This window comes from Gossypium raimondii, chromosome 1 (assembly GCF_025698545.1).
Source record: "Gossypium raimondii isolate GPD5lz chromosome 1, ASM2569854v1, whole genome shotgun sequence".
Taxonomy (NCBI): Eukaryota; Viridiplantae; Streptophyta; class Magnoliopsida; order Malvales; family Malvaceae; genus Gossypium; species Gossypium raimondii.
In genome coordinates, this window is record NC_068565.1 from 6,460,599 (window position 1) to 6,481,951 (window position 21,353).

The following is a 21,353-nucleotide window of genomic DNA, read 5'->3' on the forward strand; positions in this document are numbered from 1 at the left end:
TTATTAATTTGTTCATTAATCTAATAATATAGTATCAATTAAATAATAATAACAATAATAATTATTATAATAATAATAAATATCTATTTAATAACAAATATAAATATTACAAATGTACACACATATTTTACATTTGTATTTTATCATCACCATCCACTTGTCATAATTTCAATTTATTTATCATATAAAATCTTTTACTAATTAATAATAAATAATAAAATATATTTTTACTAACTATATATAAATAATACAAATGTACTCATTTAAATTAATACATTTATATTTTATTTTTACCTTACACTTGTCTTTTCTTAATTTATTTCATAATATAATAATTTAATAATTTAATTTATAATATAATAATATAATAACAATAATAATATATCTTATAATTAAACAATCATAAAAATCCTTTGCCGTCCCATTCATTAGAATAGGCTTAATTGCATATTTAGTCCCCCTTATCTTCTTTTAATCTATTATTAGACTTTCACACCTCATTCAATTCAGTCATTTTTCCTAATATCTATTAACTAAGCTAAATTCACCCAATTTGAACCTAATTAAACACTCAACTATACTCATGATTACTCCTAATAATTATTTACGAACTCAGTTTACTGAGACGGAGGCCCTATCCGGTGCCTGTGAATTTTGGGTCATTACAGTTTATAAGAGAAGACTAGATCTAAGACTATTTGAGGATCTTCTTTGATGATTTAGTTTAATTGTTTTGTAATTTTATCTTTCACGAAAAAAAATTAAAAAAAAAACTTTGTTGGACATAACTTCTATACATGAATTCAATTTTAATGTGTAATTTTAGGGCTTTGTATCAACTAACTTTCGTTCGAAAAACCCAACCTTTTATATTACATTTATCGTCTTAGGTTTTTGCCCATCACTTTTATTCCCACTCTACTGATAGTCTCCTTCATTCAATGCTTGTTGTTCAACAATGTGGAACTCACCAACTCAACCGAGCAACAAATGACCAACGGGATGCTCAAACATCAACCAATTACCCGACTGTATTTTTCAACACGTCTTATCTTTTCTCCCCACGAAGTTCACCGTTTCAACATCTATTCTCGCCAAGCGATGCCGTTCTCTTTAGATTCTGGTCCCTGTTCTCGACTTCCGGCAAACACCCAGTTACTGTACCGACAAAAAATGTCGAACATCCTTCCGGTATTTGGCTTTCAAAGCTTTGATGCTCAGCAAGGCGGCTTCTCTACACAAGTTTCGCCTCACCCGCAACATCGATCTCGGCCTTTTATTTCTCAACACTATGATCAACGGTGTAATCCTCCCGCGCGTGGTTCGGGAAGTGGACATCTCCATTTTCGCAAAATGGAGATCCGATTTCTTCGAACTGCCGACTTGTTTATTCTCGGCCGAGAATTTATATGTTCTGAAACTCAGCCAAGGAATCTTCATCGTGTTCGTAATTACAGGTCAGTTCGTTTGCCGAGTCTCAAGGTTTTGCATCTCAGATCGGTTACTTACGCGAATAACAAATCTGTTTCGAAGCTTCTTCAAGGTTGTACTGTGTTGGAGGAGTTGATTGTTAAAAGAACTTTCAAAGATAATGCCAGAAATTTCATTGTTCATTTACCCACATTGAAGACTTTAAACATAAAAGTGCAGTTCGACAAGATGAGCAAATTACGATCCAAATACGATCTTACTATAAATGCCCCGAATCTTGGGTACCTTGAGATTATAGATTGGGAGAGCGTGATTCAATTTGAAAGTGTGTTTATTAGCTTAGTCGAAGTTACTATGGAACTGCCTTATTCCAAATGGTGGAAGCACTTTGCAATGCTAAGTTCCTTCACTTGAAATGGACCCATTATTGCGACTTTAGGGTAAGAATTTGATCCATCAATATGATTAATGAATGGGTTTATTGCTAGTATCAATGTGTGATTCTCTTTACAGGCATTGCGTAAGGATGAAGCTTTTCCTTTGTTTCCTAATCTGATCCAACTGGAGCTAAACTTTGGTACTAAAAAGGATGAAACTTTCGTACTGAAAAGTCCATATAAAATGCTTATATTACATAGTGGTGTTCATCAATATTTTAAAATGTAATTTAGTTTGGAGTTTGGAAGAAAGGAGAATTTGGATTTTGCAGTGTGAATGATTGTTAATCAAACATGTGCATTCCATTAAGCTAAATAATTACTTTCCAAGCAAGCCAACATCCTCCAAAATTACATTAGAACTTTATTCTAAAATTTAAACCCTTTGTTCTCCTACGTCAACACTTGCTAAGCTTCTACTCTACTCTCCGACCCAAAAAGCTCTCCTTTTCCTCTTTCTCCACAAATTCTCTTTTAAAACTCTTGTTTAAAGGCCGGTTTAGCATTACTTCTAAAAAATATTTTTGAGATAAAAAATACTTTTAAAAGTATTGTTAAACAAGATGCTTTTAAACTTTTTAAAAGTGTTTTTGGGAAAAAAATGCTTTATAAAAATTTTTTTTAGCCAAAAGCATAAGTAGAAAATTGTAGCTTTTCCTCAAAATTATTTTTTTTCCCAAAAAGTGCTTAAAAGCAATGCTAAACTAAGCCTAATTCTAAGAAAAAAATGAGGGAGAAATATAAAGATATTGATACAAAGTGGAATAGAGGATGATTTACTGAGTGGGTAAAGAGTCATAGATGATCAAGTATGGTGATAGAGAGGAAGAAAGAGAAAGTATAAGTGAAGAGGGAGAAAGGGAGAGAGTATAGTAAGTGCCTTGGTCGGTTCTTAGGCCCTGGGGACCTCATATAGGGTGTTGTTGGCCCCTTCCCAAGGTTACACGTGTTTTATGGTTATTGATTTCGTACCATCCGGGTTCATTTGTCCTATTGATGTTCCTCTCCCTTGAGTACAAGTTACCCTATTAGGATAATTAGTAAGTGCAATGTACAACATCAGACAAGTTGCCTTTGTCAAGGTGTGTTCCCTTGACATGAGCTTGCCTTACTATGAGACCTTGAGGTAGATATTTCAAGGTCTTGGTTGATGGGATCTAATCTTCGCTATTAGCCTCAACTCATAAGGGGTTGGGCGAGATCCAACAAGATTGTAGAGTGACGAAGTAAGTTCACTAAGTGTAGTTGGGCTCATGAAGTGTAAGTATAACAAAAGATGTTGTATTTCTTATCATTTCTATTGCATTTTGGGTTGCTATGATGATTTTAAAAACTCAATTTTAAGTATTATCAAGAAAATCAATTAAAGAAGGAAAAAATAATAAATTTATTAATAAATAAATATTAATAACTTTATTTAAATATAATTAACTATTAACTAAAATAATTAATATAATTTTCTTCTCCTGAATTTAGGGTTTAATTAGATTTTAGGGTTTAAAAGAGAAAAAATAATGATTATAATTAATTTTTAAATAAAATTAGTATTATTATTATTATTTCCTTCGTCATATTATTAATTTTGGCTGAATCAAATTCTTTTAATGATATGTGTTGGTTCATCTCTTAAAATAAATGGGGTATCTTATTGTTTTGTTAGGCAGGGTTTTCTTGTTTATCATGTTATCGAGTTCAGTGGCGTAAATACCTCTTTTAAAATGAAAATTTTCATTTAAATTTTTAAAATTTTTAAAATTTAAATTAGTAAAAATAAAATTATACTTTAATTTTAAAAATAATAAAATTTTAATTTAATTTTTTAAAAATTATTAAAATATAAATTATTAAAATGATAAAATTATATTTTACTATCATAAATATTATAATTTAATTTCGATTCTTAAAAGAAATTTTGATTTCCCCCGCGATAAGGTTGTTAAGCAAATTGAGTGACAATAAGAGAAATGAGCGGCGCATAACTGGAAATTGCGTTCTGAATTAGATCAGAAGTTAGTACAAAAGTTTTATGTGTTTGCGTTGGTTAGAAGTTGAGGATGGCTGATTGACCACACAGAAGAGACATCACAATTACCTTTAATAAAAGAGGCAGAAGGAAGAGCAGTCAATGTCGACGAGGAACGAGGAGCAGGGACACGTGCCAAATAATTGGAAACAATTGGGTATGATTATGAATTTACTGTAGATGCCCTGAATCTCAAGTACCTTGAGATTATAGATTGGGAGAGCTTGGTTCACATTGAAAGTGTCATTGTTAGCTTGCCAAACCTAATATTTGCTTCAATAGATGTGGCTTATATTCTGAATTGCCCAACTAGTCTAAGACTTGTCCATGAACCGATTCAGTTCGAAAAATAAGTCTATAGGTCTTGATATAAGGTTAGAATTCTAGCTATTTTAGAGTAGTATCTCACTGATGGCTTGGGCCCCTGGAAAGAGATCTTCTTCGCCTTTCACCTAAACTGTGTAGAAAAACCCTAAAGCTAATCTCAGGGAACAGTGAAGCTTCATTAGATCTTTCTGTTTAGGTGTAGGTAGTCCACATCTTCACAAACATATCTATTTCACTGAACCTCTCTCTGAAATAGTGCCCAGATCGTTACACCTTTCGTGCGGAAGGTTTAAGTAAAAATGTAGGTTCAAAAAATTGGTTTGAGTAGAAAAATAAGATCTATTTAGAAGACGGGTCAGGTCTCAAGTAAAGTTTTTTCGGCTCGAGCTCGACTCGAATTTATAAAAAAAAATTATTGTTTCTTCACTGTTTTGTTGTTGTTTTCCTATTGTAATAACCAAATTTTGCTCGGGCCCACACAAACATAAACAAAATAATAAACAGCCCAAACTAACGGCCCATAAGACCCAAAACAAATAAAACAACAGTCCATTACAGTGCAGGCCCAAATTCCCTATGGCCCAAATAAAAAACAACCTAACCCTAGCCCAGAAACACCAAATCAAAAAAAGGGTCAAACCCTAGGCGCCGCACCTAGGGTCTTCTGCAGCCGCCGCATGCCACCGCCGTTGCTCGCCTATCGTTGGCCCTCCACGCGCGTCAGACCTCTTGCAAGAAAAGACAACAAGAGAAAAAACAAAAGAATGCAGCAAATAGAAAATAAAAAAAATAAAAGGACAAAGGAAATCTATAGCGATTAGCTTTAGTTCGGCTATAAAAGCCTAAACTTGATCTCTGTAATCTTCTTTTGGCACTTTTACAAACATCGAAAATAAAAGAAAAACAAAAGGTTGTTGTCTTCTGCGTTCTTTTTCGATCTATTTATTTATTTATTTGATTATTTTTATGAATCCATTTTTTTAAAAAAACTATTAATAAATATAAAAAAGGAAAGAGAATTCCTGGAGTCGCCTACAAAGCCAGTTGCTGGAGCCATTTCGGTCGCTGAAATCGGGACGGGAGAGGGGCATGGGGGCTTTTCCTTCTTTCGGTCTTAAAGTCCAGAAGGCTAGACCTTCAAGCGTTTTAAAAACGGGCCAAAAACGCGATCTCCGTGTCGCTCCGACCACCACTTACGGTGGAGTCACGGCGGCGCAGGCGACGGCCTTACTGGCCGGATTTGAGGGCTGCGCGAGAGAGAGTTTGACAGCTCTCTAGATTTTTTTATAATGGGGGTAAAACTGATTTTTTTTTTGTTTTTAGCATTTATATTAGGAATAATACGGCGCCATTTTGAGCCTTAGTATCAGTGGCCAAAACGACGCCGTTTTGCGTCTAACTCGAAGACCCGACCCAGCGGCGCTGAGGATTCGCGTGTTTTGTTACGAGGGGCTAATGGCATGTTCAGCCCCTCCGCTTCTACGGTATATTGCAATCCAGCCTTCGTTTATTTTACATTTTGGCCCCACGAATTTTCTGCATGTTTCATTTTGGTCCGCGCTAAAACGATGCGCATTAAGCTGGGGAATATTTCCCAATCGGTCCCTAATTCCTGGCGCGCGCTTTATTTCAATCCGTTGTAGCCTTTTTTTGTATTTGCAATTTAAACCCCAAATTTTTAACCCCATTTCAATTTCGTCCTCAGTCATTTAATTTATTTATTTATAAAAAAATGCTCTTTTATCATTATTATTTTTATTTATATTCTATTTGAAATTGTTTCACATTAAATTTATCTAAATTTTTATATATTATTTATTATAACTTATATATGTATATCTTTCAAAATTTATGTACTAGATATTTTAAAACTATTTTTATATTTTATTTATTTTTAATTGTATTCGTTATTGTTTAATTTTAGTTTTTTTATATTTCGTTATTTGGATAGTTTGTTATTTATTTTGAAGTATCTTTACAAATTATTCTTTTGAGCTATGATCTTCTTTAAATTGATTTATATATTGTTTCGTTTTATTTGCTTTGATCATTAATATTTGTATTCAATGTGTTGTGTAATTATTTCCAATATGTGTATTATTCCGTTTACTCATATTTCCATGCCATGGTAATTCATTTGTGTAATATGCTGTTCGAAAATTATCTCACCATATTGTAAATTGTCACTCCATCAACGTAACCCCTTTTTTCACACATTATTTAAAATATTACATTAATTTTTACCCAAACACGCAAAAATAAAAGTTTTAAAATAAGGCAATATTTCGTGTATTTGGAAATGCGAGAAGTCGTGCCCTAACTTACTGGGTTTCGATTTTTTCTCGTTGAACCTAAATGACCGAATATCCTTTTAAAATTAAAATATGTGAGTCTTGAAATAGAAAAATTAAAAGAAAAGCTTATTCTCAAGGATTCGAGGTGTTGTATCCTAACTTACTAGACGTGACATTTTGTTATCTCGAGATAGAAGAGTATTTAACATACATTTTGATTTGTTTAAGAAATTTTAACACAAAGAGGGATAGTATTTTAAACTCTTTTCAAGTTTTCGACTCTCGACATTAAAACATCAATTAATCAACTAGGTACCAATTTTGGGCGCTACGAGGGTGCTAAGTGTTAACCCTTCCTCATACGTAATCGACTCCCGAACCCATTTTTTTGGATTTCGTAGACCAAACTCGTTGTTTTAATAAAATCAAATCGTTTATTAAAAATAACCACTTTTCGAGGTGACTCGATCACACCTTATCAAAAAAGATTAGTGGTGACTCCCATTTTCGTTTTCATTTTTAAAATACAAGCCGACCCCGTTTTCAAAACAAATGGTTTCGACACCTATTATTTTGTTGTCATTTGTATTGTTACTAACTATTGTTTTATTGTTAATTTTATTACTATTTTGGAGACATTTGCTTGTTAAGTTATATCAGTATTATTTAAGTATAAAAACTTTTTTTAAATTTTATTTTTAATTTGTTAAGAAATATTTATTTGAATGTTGTTAATATTTTTGATATATTATATTTTTAAATTTTTAATAAAAAATAAAAAATTAATACCAACAAACTAATCTAATTTTAGTATTTTTATCTAAATTAAATTTAAAACAAAAATTTATATCCATTTGTTAGGCGTTATGACACAGCCTACCCGGCCATGTACAGTCTACGAAGCACTATGCAATGCTAAGTTTCTTTGCTTGTAATGGATCAATTGTTGCGACTGTCGGGTAAGAATCCGATCAATGCTTACATCATATTATTTAAATCCCCACCGTGGGATCTTGAAATGGTCAACCAAAAACACTTTTTTCAAGAAGATCAACGGTTTTGGAGAATAGGGTTTAGCGTAAGACAAAAAAGGAAACAGGGCACTGATATTAATATCATTTTCAATATAAGCGGCGCAAAAGATATTTTATAGCATTAAAAATATTATATAAAACATAATGCCTTGTTTTATGATTGACTGCTGTCTCTGCTATTTCGCTGCTAAACGGCTCATCTTACAAACTTCACTCTTTCTGCTTTGGTTTTTTAATCATTATTATTATATGACATCAATTTTTTATAAACTTTTAAGCACTATATTTTTATTCTAAATTTTATTCACAAAAGCTTTATCGTTTTATTAATATTTCAATTGTTGATTATTTTTATAATCATGATTTTAATTATATTTTTCACCTATAATATGCGTGTAGCAAAATTTAGTATAATTTCATTATAATAATTAAATTTGTTGTAAAATTGATTTTTATGTTTTACTTTTACTCTTTATGATAGCTTTTCATTTATACATTATTTACCAAATTAATTTTCTATAATAATTTTTTCCTTAAATTTTAATAAAATTGGTTTTATTCAGCGAATAAAAATAATCTTTAATAAATGAAATTATATTTTATAAATTTTATTAAAAATACGATCTAAATCTCACTAATTAATATTTAAATATGATTTAAATCTCTTATTAAAAATTTACTAACAAATAAATTGTTATAGAGAAGATTACTTGTATTACATAATAGTGTTTATTAAGGTTTTAGATATAAATATAAATTGGATTTATTTTGTAACAAAAAAACATTACAAAAATTATTTAAAGATATGTTTAAATTTTCATGGGACGCTTTAAATGGCTGAAGGTTTCTTTTGTTATCAATTGTCATTTTAATTAAATTATTGGTATCTTTATTTTTTATCTAAAATCATGATGAGTCGACCAATGCACAATTTTTACAAATGAATGTTGAATTCTCTTGAATCTTAGCTAATGTGAAATTCGAGACCTTCACAAAACTACCGTATATAGCTTGTATTAACTCTAGACAATCTCATAGAATTTGAATTTTTGCTTGAGTAAAAAGAATTGTAAGAGGTTTTCTTTTTATATATAATCTTAAAAAATAAATTATTAATCAAACATGTTGATTACAGTAAGCTAAATAATCGCTTTCCAAGCCAAGCTAAGCCAACACCAAACAGAACCGTCCAAAATCTAAGCCAACCTGACACAGATTTCTCAAGATAGATCGTTGTCTTAATGTAAAAAATGAAAACCCAAAAAGACACAACCTTTATTCTAAATCTAAAACCCTTTGTTCTCCTCCTACTTTAACACTTTCTAAGCTTCTACTCCACTCCAGTTCCCCCCAAAAGCCCTCCCTTTTCTCTTTCTCTCAGTCTCTCTAGAACTGTTGTTTAAATTCTAAGAAGAAAAGAATGAGGGGTCCTTTGGGGGCAGTACTAGAAAGGTATCCATTGAGTGATGGAACTACAGAAGATGGAGGGATCATTAGACACAACAGGAAATGTAGAGATGTTGCATTTCTTGTCATTTTTATAGCATTTTGGGTTGCTATGATCGTTAACTCTAGCTTTGGATTTAACCAAGGAAACCCATTAAGGTATTTAACTTAGGTTGTCTTTTGGTTTCCTTTTATTAAGCTTTACACACTTTTAGTTCTTGTTGAATCCCAAAATGGGTACCTTTTGTTTTGGTACGGATCGTATGTTTTGGGATCCTTTTATGGTATGTTTTTTTATTTATTTACAGTAATAGCTCCAATGAGTCTCTTTATCTATTTATTTATTGTTAAGCAACATATCTTGCTTATTATGTATTTCACTTGTTATCATATTGTAGTTGTTGTTACTTTGTAAAAATTACTGCATTTTCATTTCGTTTTTTTTCCCTTGTTTCTCATGTTATTTGGTTGCCAAGAAAATTGGGGAAAATAATAGAAAAATGGCTGGCTGCCTGGCACATGGTTGGGATTTGCTTTCCCAATTAGATTACAAGTCAGAACAAAATATGAAGTGTTTTCATTTGCTAGAAGCAGGGTTGGCTGATTGTCTTACTATTGGAATTATTCCCAATTTCCACTAAGATTTTAAGGGACTGGTATTTTGTGAAATATGATGACTTTTGAAGTCAGGCACAAGTAAAAACTAGACTTGAATTTTGTCTGAATGGTTTTTGACTGCATCGTAGATCTTTACTACCGGTCACTGATTCTAGTTGTATGTTTATAGCTTTTGTTTGGAGTGACGATAACTGCGGTAGTGTCATTGGTATTCCTAGTATGTAATGGCCTTTCTAGATTACTACAACTTCCCTTGGGTGGGTATTAATGCTATCTTAGTTCTTATAGAGGTTATGCTTGCCAGGTGCCAATCATAAACTAATAAAAATCAGCTCTTTCCATTTCTTCGGGGCATCAATCAAAATGTTGCTGTTTGCCTTTATGTATTGTAGCTTAATTCAGTTTTACCTGCTCTGCTTTCATACTTTGTTTTCATTCTACTTTTTCTATGTTGGATGGCAATATCAGGCTTACATACGGGCTGGACTACAAAGGGAATGTATGTGGTGACAAGCATGCTCATCCTGGCCTTCATCAGCTGGAACTCAAGTATTGGTTGAATCCAAATCAGGTTTATCAAAGTGGTGTGAAGGATAGCCAATTCAAATTGTCTAATGCTCGGAGTATATGCTTGTTGGATTGCCCTACTCCATTAGAAGATTCACTAAGTTGGGTCTGTGATTATCCAGAGGGGGATATCCACCTCTCAATGGATGACTGGATTGATAGAAATTACGATTATTATGAAATTCTTACCCCGGAAATGAAAAATGCTTCTCTCCAACTTCAGGGTCCATGTTACCCAGTTATATTTCCAAGTGTGAATGGTAGATAAACTGGAACTACTTGTTTTATAGTTTAATATTTATTTTCCCAAAGCATGTGTACAGTTTCTTTTACCATCTCATGAATTATTATGTATGCTTTTTCAGTTTACTGGAGTTGCCAATATATTGCTCGTGCTTCAAATGCATCTTTGCGGCACTGGAAACAGATGGGTGGAGTGGATATCAAAGAAGATATCGTAGTAGATAAATCCATTCACAGTTTTATCAATTCTCGGTCATCTGTCTTAAAGGTTGAGCACCTTTCCTGCAATACAATTTTGCATATATGGGATGTCTCTTAATTATGTTGCCTATATCAACTTCATGCCTTTTAGAAAGTGTCATTTTCAGCTTTGTGAAATATTAATATACATGTCCAGAACTTAAAGTTAATCTCATGACTTTGCAGCGTTACATGGCTGATATCGGAAAGGCATGGCCTGTATTGATAGTTTGTGGTGGGCTATTGCCACTATTTCTTTCAGTTGTATGGCTGTTAATGATTCGCTATTTTGTTGCTGCAATGCCTTGGATCACGGTTGCCTTCTTTAACATTCTCATAATAACGGTTACAGTGTTTTACTACTTAAAAGGTTCGAAATATATCTCTTACCTCTTTGTCTTCTTCACTGTATGCCATATATTTCGTGTATGTATCTCAAATGGAAGGATAACTGCTATTTTCAATATGATGCTAAATTTGTCTTTTTCTTCTTGCTTTTAGCTGGATGGATTGGAAATGATGCCATCTCCCCTATCATTGGTGATCATGATCCATACATACATGTTTTTGGACGAGTGGGTTATTGCTTTTGTCTTGATCAGAATGCTTTTATTATAATGGATATATTGGTTTTTGTTACATGCTAAACTTTTGTTTCTTTCAGGAACTAAACCATCTACGTGCTGCTGCGATTCTTATGACATTTGTTATGGTTCTTTCCATCCTAACATCAATAGCAATTGTTCGCCGTATCCTAATGGGAACATCAGTGCTAAAGGCAAGTATGCAAATGATTCAATCACTTAAGATGATTTGCTTTAGCATCAGCTAGTGCTGCTTAGAATTGCCATTTAAGACTTCCATTTTTAGTTTTATTTTCATAAAAAAATCAAAGGAGCTAAAAAGTGGTATTATATTTCCAACTGTACACAGGTTGCTGCAAAGGTCATAGGTGAAGTCCAAGCACTGATAATTTTTCCAGTCATACCATATTCAATTCTAGCAATTTTTTACATGGTCTGGATATCAGCTGCCCTCCATCTGTTCAGTTCTGGTCAGGTCGTCCAGAATAATTGTAATACCAACTGCTGTGCTTACGATCTTCTGTCGGAAAAGGTGAACTGTGATCATTGTTGTGGTTATAGCATCCGTTACACCCCTCATATTGCTGTTGCCATCTTCTTCCACCTGTTTGGTTGTTACTGGGCTACAAAGTTTTTTATCGCGTGTTCTTCCACGGTGATTGCGGGTTCTGTTGCCTCTTACTATTGGACACGTGGTGAAACATCGGTAAGCTACTAAATCACAGCATAGTTTGTGAGGTGTACATGCTGTTTCCATGGGGAACCAAACAACTAACTTTTGCCATATTTCGAAGTAACATATCAATTACTTTGTATCTATTTGTTAGTAATTTAGTAGTGATATAAAGAATATGTTTCTAAGTTTGCACATTACATTAAGAATTTCTCTCCTTTTTTCTTTCCTTTTGAAGAAATTTATTCTTTCACTGATTATTTTTGTGGTTCGCTCTTGCAGTCGGAGGTCCCAGTTCTTCCTGTTTTTGACTCTATGAAGCGGCTTATAAGATACAGCCTTGGATCTGTGGCCCTTGGCTCGTTGATTGTATCCTTCGTGGAATCAATTCGTTTCATTCTTGAGTCATTTCGTCGGAAACTAAAAGTTACTGAAACTACACCTGATAGCTGGTTTGGAAAGATGGTATATCATACTTCACAGGGATGCTTAAGATGTGTTGAGTGGACAATCAAATCAGTGAATCGAAATGCTTATATAATGGTAATCTTCTACAATGAGTTTCGAGAAAAACTAAAAATGTTCGTATACTATCCAAAAGCCTGTAGATTTTTCTTTGTATGGAAATGGGTACTTTTAAGAAAAATAAATAGTCGGAGCAACAAAGGATCTTGGCTATGCTCCAACATTAACTTACATAGTAGAAGGATCTATCATCCGTACACTTTTGTTCTTAACTGCAAATGTCGCGCTCTCGTTTTTCTTTTTAACACATTGAAGACTTTCTAATAGGACATATCATCTGGTTGCTGTTGGTACATTTTTTTTTGTTGTCTGCCAATTCCGAATTTTATCTTAAATATGAATTTATTATTTTTGTAGATTGCAATAACAGGGAAAAGCTTCTGTAGATCTTCTGCAATTGCAACAGAATTGATCATGAATAATATCCTTAGATTAGTGAGGTTGAATGTGATTGGAGATGTTATCCTATTTCTTGGAAAGTTGTTTGTCAGCCTCTCAAGCGCTGTCTTTGGTTTCCTTGTGTTGGATACCCACAAGTATAGTTCTGGTCATAACAAATTATCCTCCCCATTGCTTCCTGTGCTGGTATGTTATCTATTCTTGCTTATTGTAATTCGTTTCGTAGGTGAGAGATTGACTTTTATACATGCGTGCACCACAAGCTAGCAAACATGTTAAGCTCTCTAATCATTAATGATGAGAATTGCTGCTTACATTATGTATTATTTTTGGCAGGTTTGCTGGACTCTTGGTTATGTAGTTGCAACTCTTTTCTTTGCCGTGGTGGAGATGTCGATTGATACCCTTATACTTTCCTTCTGCCAGGACTCAGAGGAGCACGAAGGGACGGCCCAATTTGCACCTCTCCTTCTCATGGAAACTCTCAATGAACAAAATGACATGCAGAGACTTACTCAATGATCTTATGGACTATAATTTTCTCACAGAATTCTTGAATCCTTATTATAATATGGTGTTCCTACATTCTCGTTCCCATTTTCATATCAATCCTTGTATATATTTATATATTTAACGGCCATGACCATAAGGAAGGTTTTTGTGTGAGAAATATATGTAGTTATATTTGTGGAAAACCAACAATTGGACAGTGGATACATCATTGTTTAGTTTTGTTACGTGGAAGAGGTGTTAAAATAGTAAGCACATGAAGAATCACCTTGAATTAACATGAAAACATTGCTATTTTCTGAGGAAGCAGACAACCCAGTTTCTATCATCATGCTCACGACAAAAGGAACAAGAACAGTCTAAAAGTTCAAAAATGTCAATTTTATTTGGAATTTAAATGAAAACAAAAAAAACCAATGGCAAGTTTTTGTCTTTATGTTTCTTCAGGTGTTCGATCTTCTTCATTGGTTACTGCTGTAGTTTTTCCCTGTGTTGCTAAAAGCTTGAAATGATTTGAACTTTTTGTTTAGGAGGATCCCAGATTTGTCTGATTCTTCTTTGCGAAACTCAGGTTCTTCGGGTTGATTACATCAACTTGAATCAATATTATCCGGCCATTCTCTTCTTCCGTCCATTTAATGGATTCCTTCTCCAGCTGTCTCATTATCTGCAAAGAATATTTTTCGGTGCTAGTTTCTTAACTCATAATGTAAATATGTATACACAAAATAGTGATATATCAAAGCTCATTTGCAATATCAATGAGATCAAACAGAAGTTTGAACTTCCAAGCGCATAACGCTTGGGATGTTTGTTTTGGGTTCAAGCTCATGCGGAGTTGGTGATTTTACCTTAGGTGAACTTTGTAATGGTGTTTTGTATCTAAATATCTTTAAACTTCAATAAATAAAAAATTTCTTTTAAAAATAAACAATCATACCAGTCGTCTTCGAGCTCCCTTTTTAGTATCTTCTTCAATGGTTCCCACTATAATCCTTAGATACTTAAAAGCTGGCAAGATGAGTAAATAAGAATTTATGGCAATTTACTTGTAAAATACAAAGACTAAAGAATAGAAGAGTGGTAACCTACTAGGGATGCCAGAAATAGATAATAAGTGGGTTCGGAGAAGACTAAGAGCTTCCTTCGGTTCGAAGTCACGCAAGTCAAGAGACATAATTTCTTCTTCACTGCAACTGAATTCAAAAACTTGTGATGCAATTATCTGAAGCAACAGACAGCGATATTGGGGAATAGAAAAAGGAACTTCAGCATGCACCAACCTGGATTCAAGCATCTTTGCAGACGATTTTTCATCTGCCTCTCGGGCCCTTTTGTTAAAAAAGTGTCCCTAGACATTCACCAAAAGAAATAAATTTATCAAGAATTACATCTACTGAAGAATATAATACTACTCTAAAAGCTTTTTCAGTTGGATACTAGGCGGATTTGGCTCAATTATCTGAAAGGAGTTTGTATTTCAGACATGCATAGTTTTAATCTTATTAAACCACTTTTTTTTTCAGTTGAGAGAGTGTAAAAGACTGATATTAGAAAAAGAAAATACTAAAGAGAGGCAAAGATCAGAATCATACTAGCTCCATGAGTTCGGTTGCTCGTGCCTTATCACCGCTAGTATATGCTTCAGCAGCCTGGAAGTTAACCAAGATTGTTAGCACTAATCACACATTCCAATTTAAAAATCATCCAATAGAAGCATTAGCACTTCTTCGGATTTTGCAAAAGATTAAGAACTTCCAAAACTTATGAGATGGCCTCAGACTTGCTTTACTAAACTTAGTTCTATCAAAAGTTTGTAGAAAAACATTCATAAGAGTCTATCTTCCAAAACTTTTGCAGATTAAACAACTTACAGATTTATAGTATTCTTTCATAGTCACCCAATACTCCTTCACAGCTTGACGTAAGGAATCATAAGTAATCTCATTGTCATCAGGCCCATCTTCCACTGCAGAAGAAACCAAGCACAAAAAGGTTATGCTAATCGAAAAAGTTGTCATAGGAATAACAGAGATGACATAAAATCATACTATATAAAAATTAGGCTCCGAGGTTTCTATGGATTGATGTGATATCACATATCATCTTAAAGTATAAGAGTAACTGTAGGCTGTTAAGGTATAATGAATTGCCCCTCAGGTGTATTTATATGAATATCATGCAGCCAAAAGAGTAACTATTCTATCGCAATACAAAAAGCATAGATAGAACTCTTTACCATCTTTCGGAACTTTCAGCATTTCTACTACAGTTGGAAAACTGATGTCTGTGTCCTTGAGAGGTTCGGTCACCAATTCACCAAGTGCCATTGATCTCCTTATCTCCCTAACTGCATTATTTCCTTTTGTTTCTTCCCCGGATCTTTCAGGGACAGTGAACAAGGCTTGCAAGATTTCTTTCTCCAGTGCGGCTTTATCTTGGTTTCCTCTTGGAGATCTTTTAGAATTTCTTATCATAGGTGTAGCTTCTTCACTGCAAAGGGTGCTAAGAATAATAGTGGCCCAATTAAAAATAAGAAACAACTTATGGCAACTTCCCAATGAACATCTTTGCTTCAGAAAATTATGAAATCCAACAATTCAACAAAACAAAATGAAACTGGAAAAACACACCTTTGAGAAAATTCTTTGGATTGCAGTTTTTCTCGGATTAAAAAGGTTTGGTCCAGACAATTCCCTGTGATCTGTAGAAAGAATTATAGTGAAAGGATGAGCTCAAAAACATGTAACTTGCCAACAGGTAATAATTCCTCTAAATTGGAGGGCTTAATATGATAGGTGACACACACAAGACCTGAAATATAAACATTTGTGCAATTCAATTGTAAAAAGAACCAGCAAGAATCTTCTGAATTTCAGAAGTTGATATTAATTTCTACTAGATACCATAAAAGAATTAGGTATTGAAATGGGCTGAACTTGGCCTCACCTTTTCAGCAGCTATACCAATAACATCATCAGATTTCTCTAGAGTTGAAGCTGACATGTCAAGAAGTTTGTCCATGCTCTATATAATCAATAAGCAAATTAATATCATCGACCAAGGTTAGGATGACAAATTAGTTATATATCAACAACAAGAAATTAAAATGAATGCAACATATAGGCTGAATAAGGTAAACAGTGAATGTTCTTTTTCTTTCTTCAAAAGACATTGAGAGTCACAAATTCTGGTCTCTTGGGATAAAAAAGAAAATGCAGAACTCAAAGGGTATAAGCACTTCACCTTGTCCACATCAAATCCACAACAATCTGCAAATCAAATGAATGGCAGGATTAAACATATTATGAACTCAAATGGTAGCGACAATAAACAAAAACAAAGTATATAGTAGTTACAATCTCATGTATCTAACTAAAGAGAAAATTTTATCATAAATTGACTTCTTTATTTTTGAAGCTTCAAAAATTACCAGTTCCAAGGAGGAAAACTAAAAAAGTCAAGACCAGGGGTCAAGAGATAGCAAAGATAAAGAAACCAAAAGAGGTAGAAAAGGCCTAGGATAAACTCCACAATCAATGTAATAAAAGGAACAAACCACTGATATAAAAACATATAAAGAATGAAGAAGAAAACTCATGCCAAATAACAAAAACTTAGTATCACATAAATGATGATGAGATAAAAAAAACTTGGGACTAAAGAAATTTAATTCAGATACTGTCATCTGCCTACATTCAATCCACTTAAAATGTCAAAGCAATGATAAGATAGCAAAGTCTTAATAAAGTCCGATATGGTCACACTTAAACTTATGCCTCCAGTTAAAGATAAGATAGCAATTTGCATTATAAGAGAAGTAAACAACTCAAGGACTAAAGGAAGGTAGTAGACTTACCAAGTACTTCTTGAATTACGGACTTGTCGAGTTGAAATCCATCTCCTAGCATCTCAAACAGAAATTTCTCAAGATCACCATTTGTGGTGTTGTTCCTAGTTGTCCTGCATGATGGAGCTTCTTCATTCCATATCAAAGATGCCGGGAATTCCTTTGAATCAATTTTCACTGGTTTGGTAGTATCGGGGGAGTCCATTCTTGATGGCCTTGGTTTAACATAGTTTTTCCCTATCAGACTGGAAACACTGCCCATTGATACAGAACCTCTTTTTGACTTTAATGCTTCACTGCTGAGATTGGAAGATGTATATTTTGGAGACGCTGCAGTTTCACTTTCCCATCCAGACAACAATTTCACGGATGTTGTATTTGCACCAGCAGACTTATTTTCATAAGTATCAATTGCTTCTTTCGAAGTCCTTCCATTATTTCTTGCATAAAGAATATCGGCAGTAATGCTGACATTCCCTTTTGCCTCATAATAAGCAGTAGCTATGTCCTCAAGAGAAAACTTCGAACCAAAGGCATCAAGCAGCTCTTTGAGAGCTGCTTCATTGGGATTTGAAGAGATTGAAACTCCTTTCATTCTGAAAACAGGGGAAAAGGAAAAACAATATAAAAGTCTTGATAAACACACAGGATATTGAAGGAAGACAAATACAATGGTGTATGATAAACAAATCATGTTAAATGGTTGAGAAATAAATACTCAAAAAAAAACCAAAAAACGGCTAATTTAGCCGAAAACCGAAAATTAATAAAAGCGATGATATCCATGCCTGATTTGCAATTCCTTTTCAGGTTTTGAACCAACTATTTCTTTCCTTTACTGCCAAATTTGTTCTATTGTATTGAAATCATTAAAAAGAATTGATATAACATACAACTTTTACCTTATGAGGTCGAAACGGCAGTTCATCTCAGTTCACATTCCGCATCACATAAGAACAACAATCGGGGACCCATGACCATGGGTGCAGTTTGAAAGACAGTCTAGCAAATCAGGTAACTATGTTACAAATTATATCAACAGCATAACAATTTTCTTGATGACTGATTGATCTATGTCCCTATCAAGAGAGATTCAAATGACAACATTCAAATATCAACCAACTAGTAATCAAGAAATAACCAACAATGATTTCGGAACATTATTTCCAGTGGCAAATATGATTGTAATTGTAAGCTCTGAACAGGGAACTAAAAGCAAATGCCAAACCATGTTTAATTGCAATAACATACAACTTTTACCTTATGAGGTCGAAACGGCAGTTCATCTCAATTCACATTCCGCATCACATAAGAACAACAATCAGGGACCCATGACCGTGGGTGCAGTTTGAAAGACAGCCTAGCAAATCAGGTAACTATGTTACAAATTATATCAACAGCATAACAATTTTCTTGATGACTGATTGATCTATGTCCCTATCAAGAGAGATTCAAATGACAACATTCAAATATCAACCAACTAGTAATCAAGAAATAACCAACAATGGTTTCGGAACATTATTTCCAGTGGCAAATGTGATTGTGATTGTAAGCTCTGAACAGGGAACTAAAAGCAATGCCAAACCATGTTTAATTGCAATGGCAAATGAAAATGCCAAACTTAGCCATATCTGTAAGTTTCATTATGATGTATTCTACAATTTCATACCTTTACCTCTAATTTCTCAACTAAACAGCAAGTCTTTTACATGTAAAATTAAAAGCTATGGCGATTTCAAAAAAGAAATGTGCTTTATTTGATAATAAAACATCTTTATTTTACAGAATACTGATTAAAACAGTACAACACAAAAAAAGAAAGCAATGAGATTACTTTTCTTTCTCTTTTATGTTTTCTTTCCACTTTCTCAATAACCAAACAGAAGAACATACAACAAATAGGAATGACCAACAAATCCACACTCAAATGAACAAAAACAAAAACAAAAACAAAAAGATCACCTTTTTATTGGCTATTCATTGTCCACCGGTTTCTCAGAAACAAAACATATAATCAAAACTCAAAACTAACAATAATAGGAAACAAAGAGGAAATGAGGTTGATCATTGAGGTAAAACAGTTACTTTATCAACATTTTAAGTCATAATGAAAGATTAAGAGATTAACACTGAAGACTAAGTGAATGCATGAGGGGGGGGGGGGTTTGAGAGAGGCATTGGCTTACTTGAAAGTAAATTTCGCCTCTTTTCTTGTAAAGCTATTTTCTTTTCAAATAAAAATGGGAAAATTTTGAGGGCGTATTTATATAATTACTGACGTCATTAAATAAATAAATCCATAGAAAAATGCAAACGTTGCCAATTGTCAATTTTTTGGATGAGAGGTAAAGATTTTCCACGCGATGTTGAAGAGCATGGGCAACACTCGCTTTAAACCCCTTTTTCAGCCAGTTCTCCTTACTGCTTGCCACTGTAAAACCCTAAAACACCCAAAAGCAAAAATTCTACGACTTTACCAAGAAAAAAGTGTGAAAAAGCTTTCAGTTTTCAGCTTAGCTTCTTCAAAGGTAATCTTTTTTCCCTTTCTTATTTATGGTAATTGACATTTTTTTCAGGGTTTGGTTTTTGGAAGCTTTTTTTTTTAGTTTATTTCAATTGTTTTTAGAACTTAGGTTCTGATTGATTTTCTTAATAGAAACTGCAGCTTGAAAGTGTTTGATTTTACTAAATGGTTTCTAAGCTAACAATCTTTGTCACTTAACATCCATCTTATTGCACAATGACAATTAAAAGGCCTCGTGTCAAATGCATTAGCGTGCTACTCGTACCCTTGTTCATTCGGATTCGGGTGTGTGTTGGATTCGATTATATTCAACTTCTTAAGTTTTTCAGGATTATACCCGATTTAATGGGTTCTTTAAGATAAATGAAGGGCCTAGGTATATCATAATTGGCGGTCCCTACTTACACTGATGTAGAAAGGCCTATTTTCAGATGCCTCATCACTCAAATAGGAGCTTATAAGGGAGTTGTTGATTTTCTTGGATTGCATAATGGTAGCATATGAATTTGGTAGAAAGAGAGACTATGTGAAGAATTTAACATTCTGAATCTTCACTGTTTGTTGGACTTGTCAACAATGATTCTTTTTGTATCTAGATTGATGTTATGATAATTTGTTTAATTGGTTTTTGCAGCTATGGGAACCCGAGGAGTTATTGGAGATAAATGGTCTATGAGGATTCTCTGGGGGTGTGCAATTGGAAGTGCAGTCGGTATGTCATCTTGACCTTTTGCATGAAAAGAGTTCTATGATTGGTGAATCACTTTTTTGTTGAATTATTTTCACTCTTGAATTATATACTTCATCTTGTTTCCTTGTTCTTGCTGGTAATTCACAATTAGTTCTTGTGTAGCCCTGTATATGGTTGCTGTAGAAAGACAAAGACAGAACAGAGATCAAATGATGGCAGAAAGTTTAAAGGCCATGGAATCAGAAGGTAGTGGTGAACGAGTTTGAGCATTGACATGTTTAAATGTTCATAGGTTACTTATAACAAACTTGCTAATGAGCTTCCCCAACACTTCCTTGTGTTCTTACCTTTTGTGTGGAAGTCTTGTGATGTGTGGGTTGCAAAGATTTTTTTTCACCTATGGTAAATGGTAATAATTTGTTTGTTGTTGAGTTTCAATGGATGAATATCTAAGACTGATGATGAATGTTCCGCTTTGAGAACAAAAAATAAATGATCATCTGCCCCCTTTGTTGGGCTATCGATCTTTTGCATCTTGGTATTGCATAGAATTGTTAGAAACTCTCAAAGAATACAAACTCGTAATGTGGCAATGAAAATAAAAACCAGTATCTTTTGAGATGATCCCATCTCACTGTCTGTATTCATTTGAGCTCGTTCTTAGCCACAGCCTCAAACCATTAGTAAATGGCAGAACTGTGTCCTGCAGTCCCCCATGGATGAAGTTGTCTTCCTCCTAGGAGAGTTTAATATATTTACTATTTACCATTTTCATATGTTTGGAATGTAAGAAAATACAATGCAAGCTCATGCAAATATAATATTTATGCAATTAACAACCACAAATTAGGAGAATCAATTGTAATAAAGTTCATGAACTCCTTTTCTTTGTTTACAATTCGTGCTACTACCTACATGTCAGAATCTGTGAATCTGT

General features: G+C 33.5%; 4 protein-coding genes across 8 annotated transcripts; 3 read left to right on the forward strand and 1 right to left on the reverse strand.

The window, feature by feature from the left end:
• Positions 1-902: 902 nt before the first annotated feature.
• Positions 903-2,299, forward strand: LOC105787181 (uncharacterized). The gene is made up of 2 exons (XM_052627606.1): positions 903-1,871; positions 1,945-2,299. The coding sequence occupies exon 1, from the start codon at positions 991-993 to the stop codon at positions 1,843-1,845; it is 855 nt and encodes a 284-aa protein (XP_052483566.1). The 5' UTR covers positions 903-990; the 3' UTR covers positions 1,846-1,871; positions 1,945-2,299.
• Positions 2,300-8,802: 6,503 nt separating this feature from the next.
• Positions 8,803-13,557, forward strand: LOC105779238 (choline transporter protein 1). Its single transcript, XM_012603010.2, has 10 exons — positions 8,803-9,151; positions 10,079-10,437; positions 10,543-10,688; positions 10,847-11,030; positions 11,162-11,235; positions 11,325-11,438; positions 11,594-11,950; positions 12,200-12,460; positions 12,800-13,027; positions 13,178-13,557. Exons 1-10 carry the CDS (start codon positions 8,967-8,969, stop codon positions 13,361-13,363), a joined length of 2,094 nt encoding a protein of 697 aa, XP_012458464.1. The 5' UTR covers positions 8,803-8,966; the 3' UTR covers positions 13,364-13,557.
• Positions 13,558-13,591: 34 nt separating this feature from the next.
• LOC105779264 (putative nuclear RNA export factor SDE5) lies at positions 13,592-19,480 on the reverse strand. 5 transcript variants are annotated; one of them, XM_052630907.1, is made up of 14 exons: positions 19,388-19,432; positions 18,462-18,561; positions 18,104-18,203; positions 17,211-17,797; positions 16,598-16,623; positions 16,301-16,378; positions 15,985-16,055; positions 15,591-15,844; positions 15,226-15,320; positions 14,947-15,003; positions 14,635-14,702; positions 14,444-14,547; positions 14,292-14,362; positions 13,592-14,018 (listed from the first exon to the last, which is right to left on the reverse strand). In XM_052630907.1, the coding sequence occupies exons 3-14, from the start codon at positions 18,127-18,129 to the stop codon at positions 13,878-13,880; spliced, it is 1,578 nt and encodes a 525-aa protein (XP_052486867.1). In that variant the 5' UTR covers positions 18,130-18,203; positions 18,462-18,561; positions 19,388-19,432; the 3' UTR covers positions 13,592-13,877. The 5 variants fall into 5 exon arrangements, with proteins under 5 accessions (XP_052486867.1, XP_052486862.1, XP_012458496.1 ...); XM_052630902.1 differs by having other exon boundaries at positions 15,591-15,856; XM_012603042.2 differs by lacking the exon at positions 18,104-18,203 and having other exon boundaries at positions 15,591-15,856; positions 19,388-19,480.
• Positions 19,481-19,567: 87 nt separating this feature from the next.
• LOC105779302 (uncharacterized) lies at positions 19,568-20,949 on the forward strand. The gene is made up of 3 exons (XM_012603062.2): positions 19,568-19,729; positions 20,360-20,437; positions 20,579-20,949. The coding sequence occupies exons 2-3, from the start codon at positions 20,362-20,364 to the stop codon at positions 20,680-20,682; spliced, it is 180 nt and encodes a 59-aa protein (XP_012458516.1). The 5' UTR covers positions 19,568-19,729; positions 20,360-20,361; the 3' UTR covers positions 20,683-20,949.
• The last annotated feature ends 404 nt before the right edge of the window (positions 20,950-21,353 follow it).

Excerpts from the sequence above, each read along its gene's own strand:
- LOC105779238 (XM_012603010.2), top strand. The coding sequence starts at position 8,967 with ATGAGGGGTCCTTTGGGGGCAGTACTAGAAAGGTATCCATTGAGTGAT. Across the intron at positions 11,236-11,324 it reads ACATACATGTTTTTGGACGA|GAACTAAACCATCTACGTGC; the intron begins GTGGGTTATTGC and ends TGTTTCTTTCAG. Across the intron at positions 11,951-12,199 it reads GGACACGTGGTGAAACATCG|TCGGAGGTCCCAGTTCTTCC; the intron begins GTAAGCTACTAA and ends TCGCTCTTGCAG.
- LOC105787181 (XM_052627606.1), top strand. The coding sequence starts at position 991 with ATGACCAACGGGATGCTCAAACATCAACCAATTACCCGACTGTATTTT.
- LOC105779302 (XM_012603062.2), top strand. The coding sequence starts at position 20,362 with ATGGGAACCCGAGGAGTTATTGGAGATAAATGGTCTATGAGGATTCTC. Across the intron at positions 20,438-20,578 it reads TGCAATTGGAAGTGCAGTCG|CCCTGTATATGGTTGCTGTA; the intron begins GTATGTCATCTT and ends GTTCTTGTGTAG.
- LOC105779264 (XM_012603042.2), bottom strand. The coding sequence starts at position 18,487 with ATGAACTGCCGTTTCGACCTCATAAG. Across the intron at positions 16,624-17,210 it reads CGTAATTCAAGAAGTACTTG|ATTGTTGTGGATTTGATGTG; the intron begins GTAAGTCTACTA and ends TTTGATTTGCAG. Across the intron at positions 15,004-15,225 it reads TGAAAGAATACTATAAATCT|GCTGCTGAAGCATATACTAG; the intron begins GTAAGTTGTTTA and ends GTTAACTTCCAG.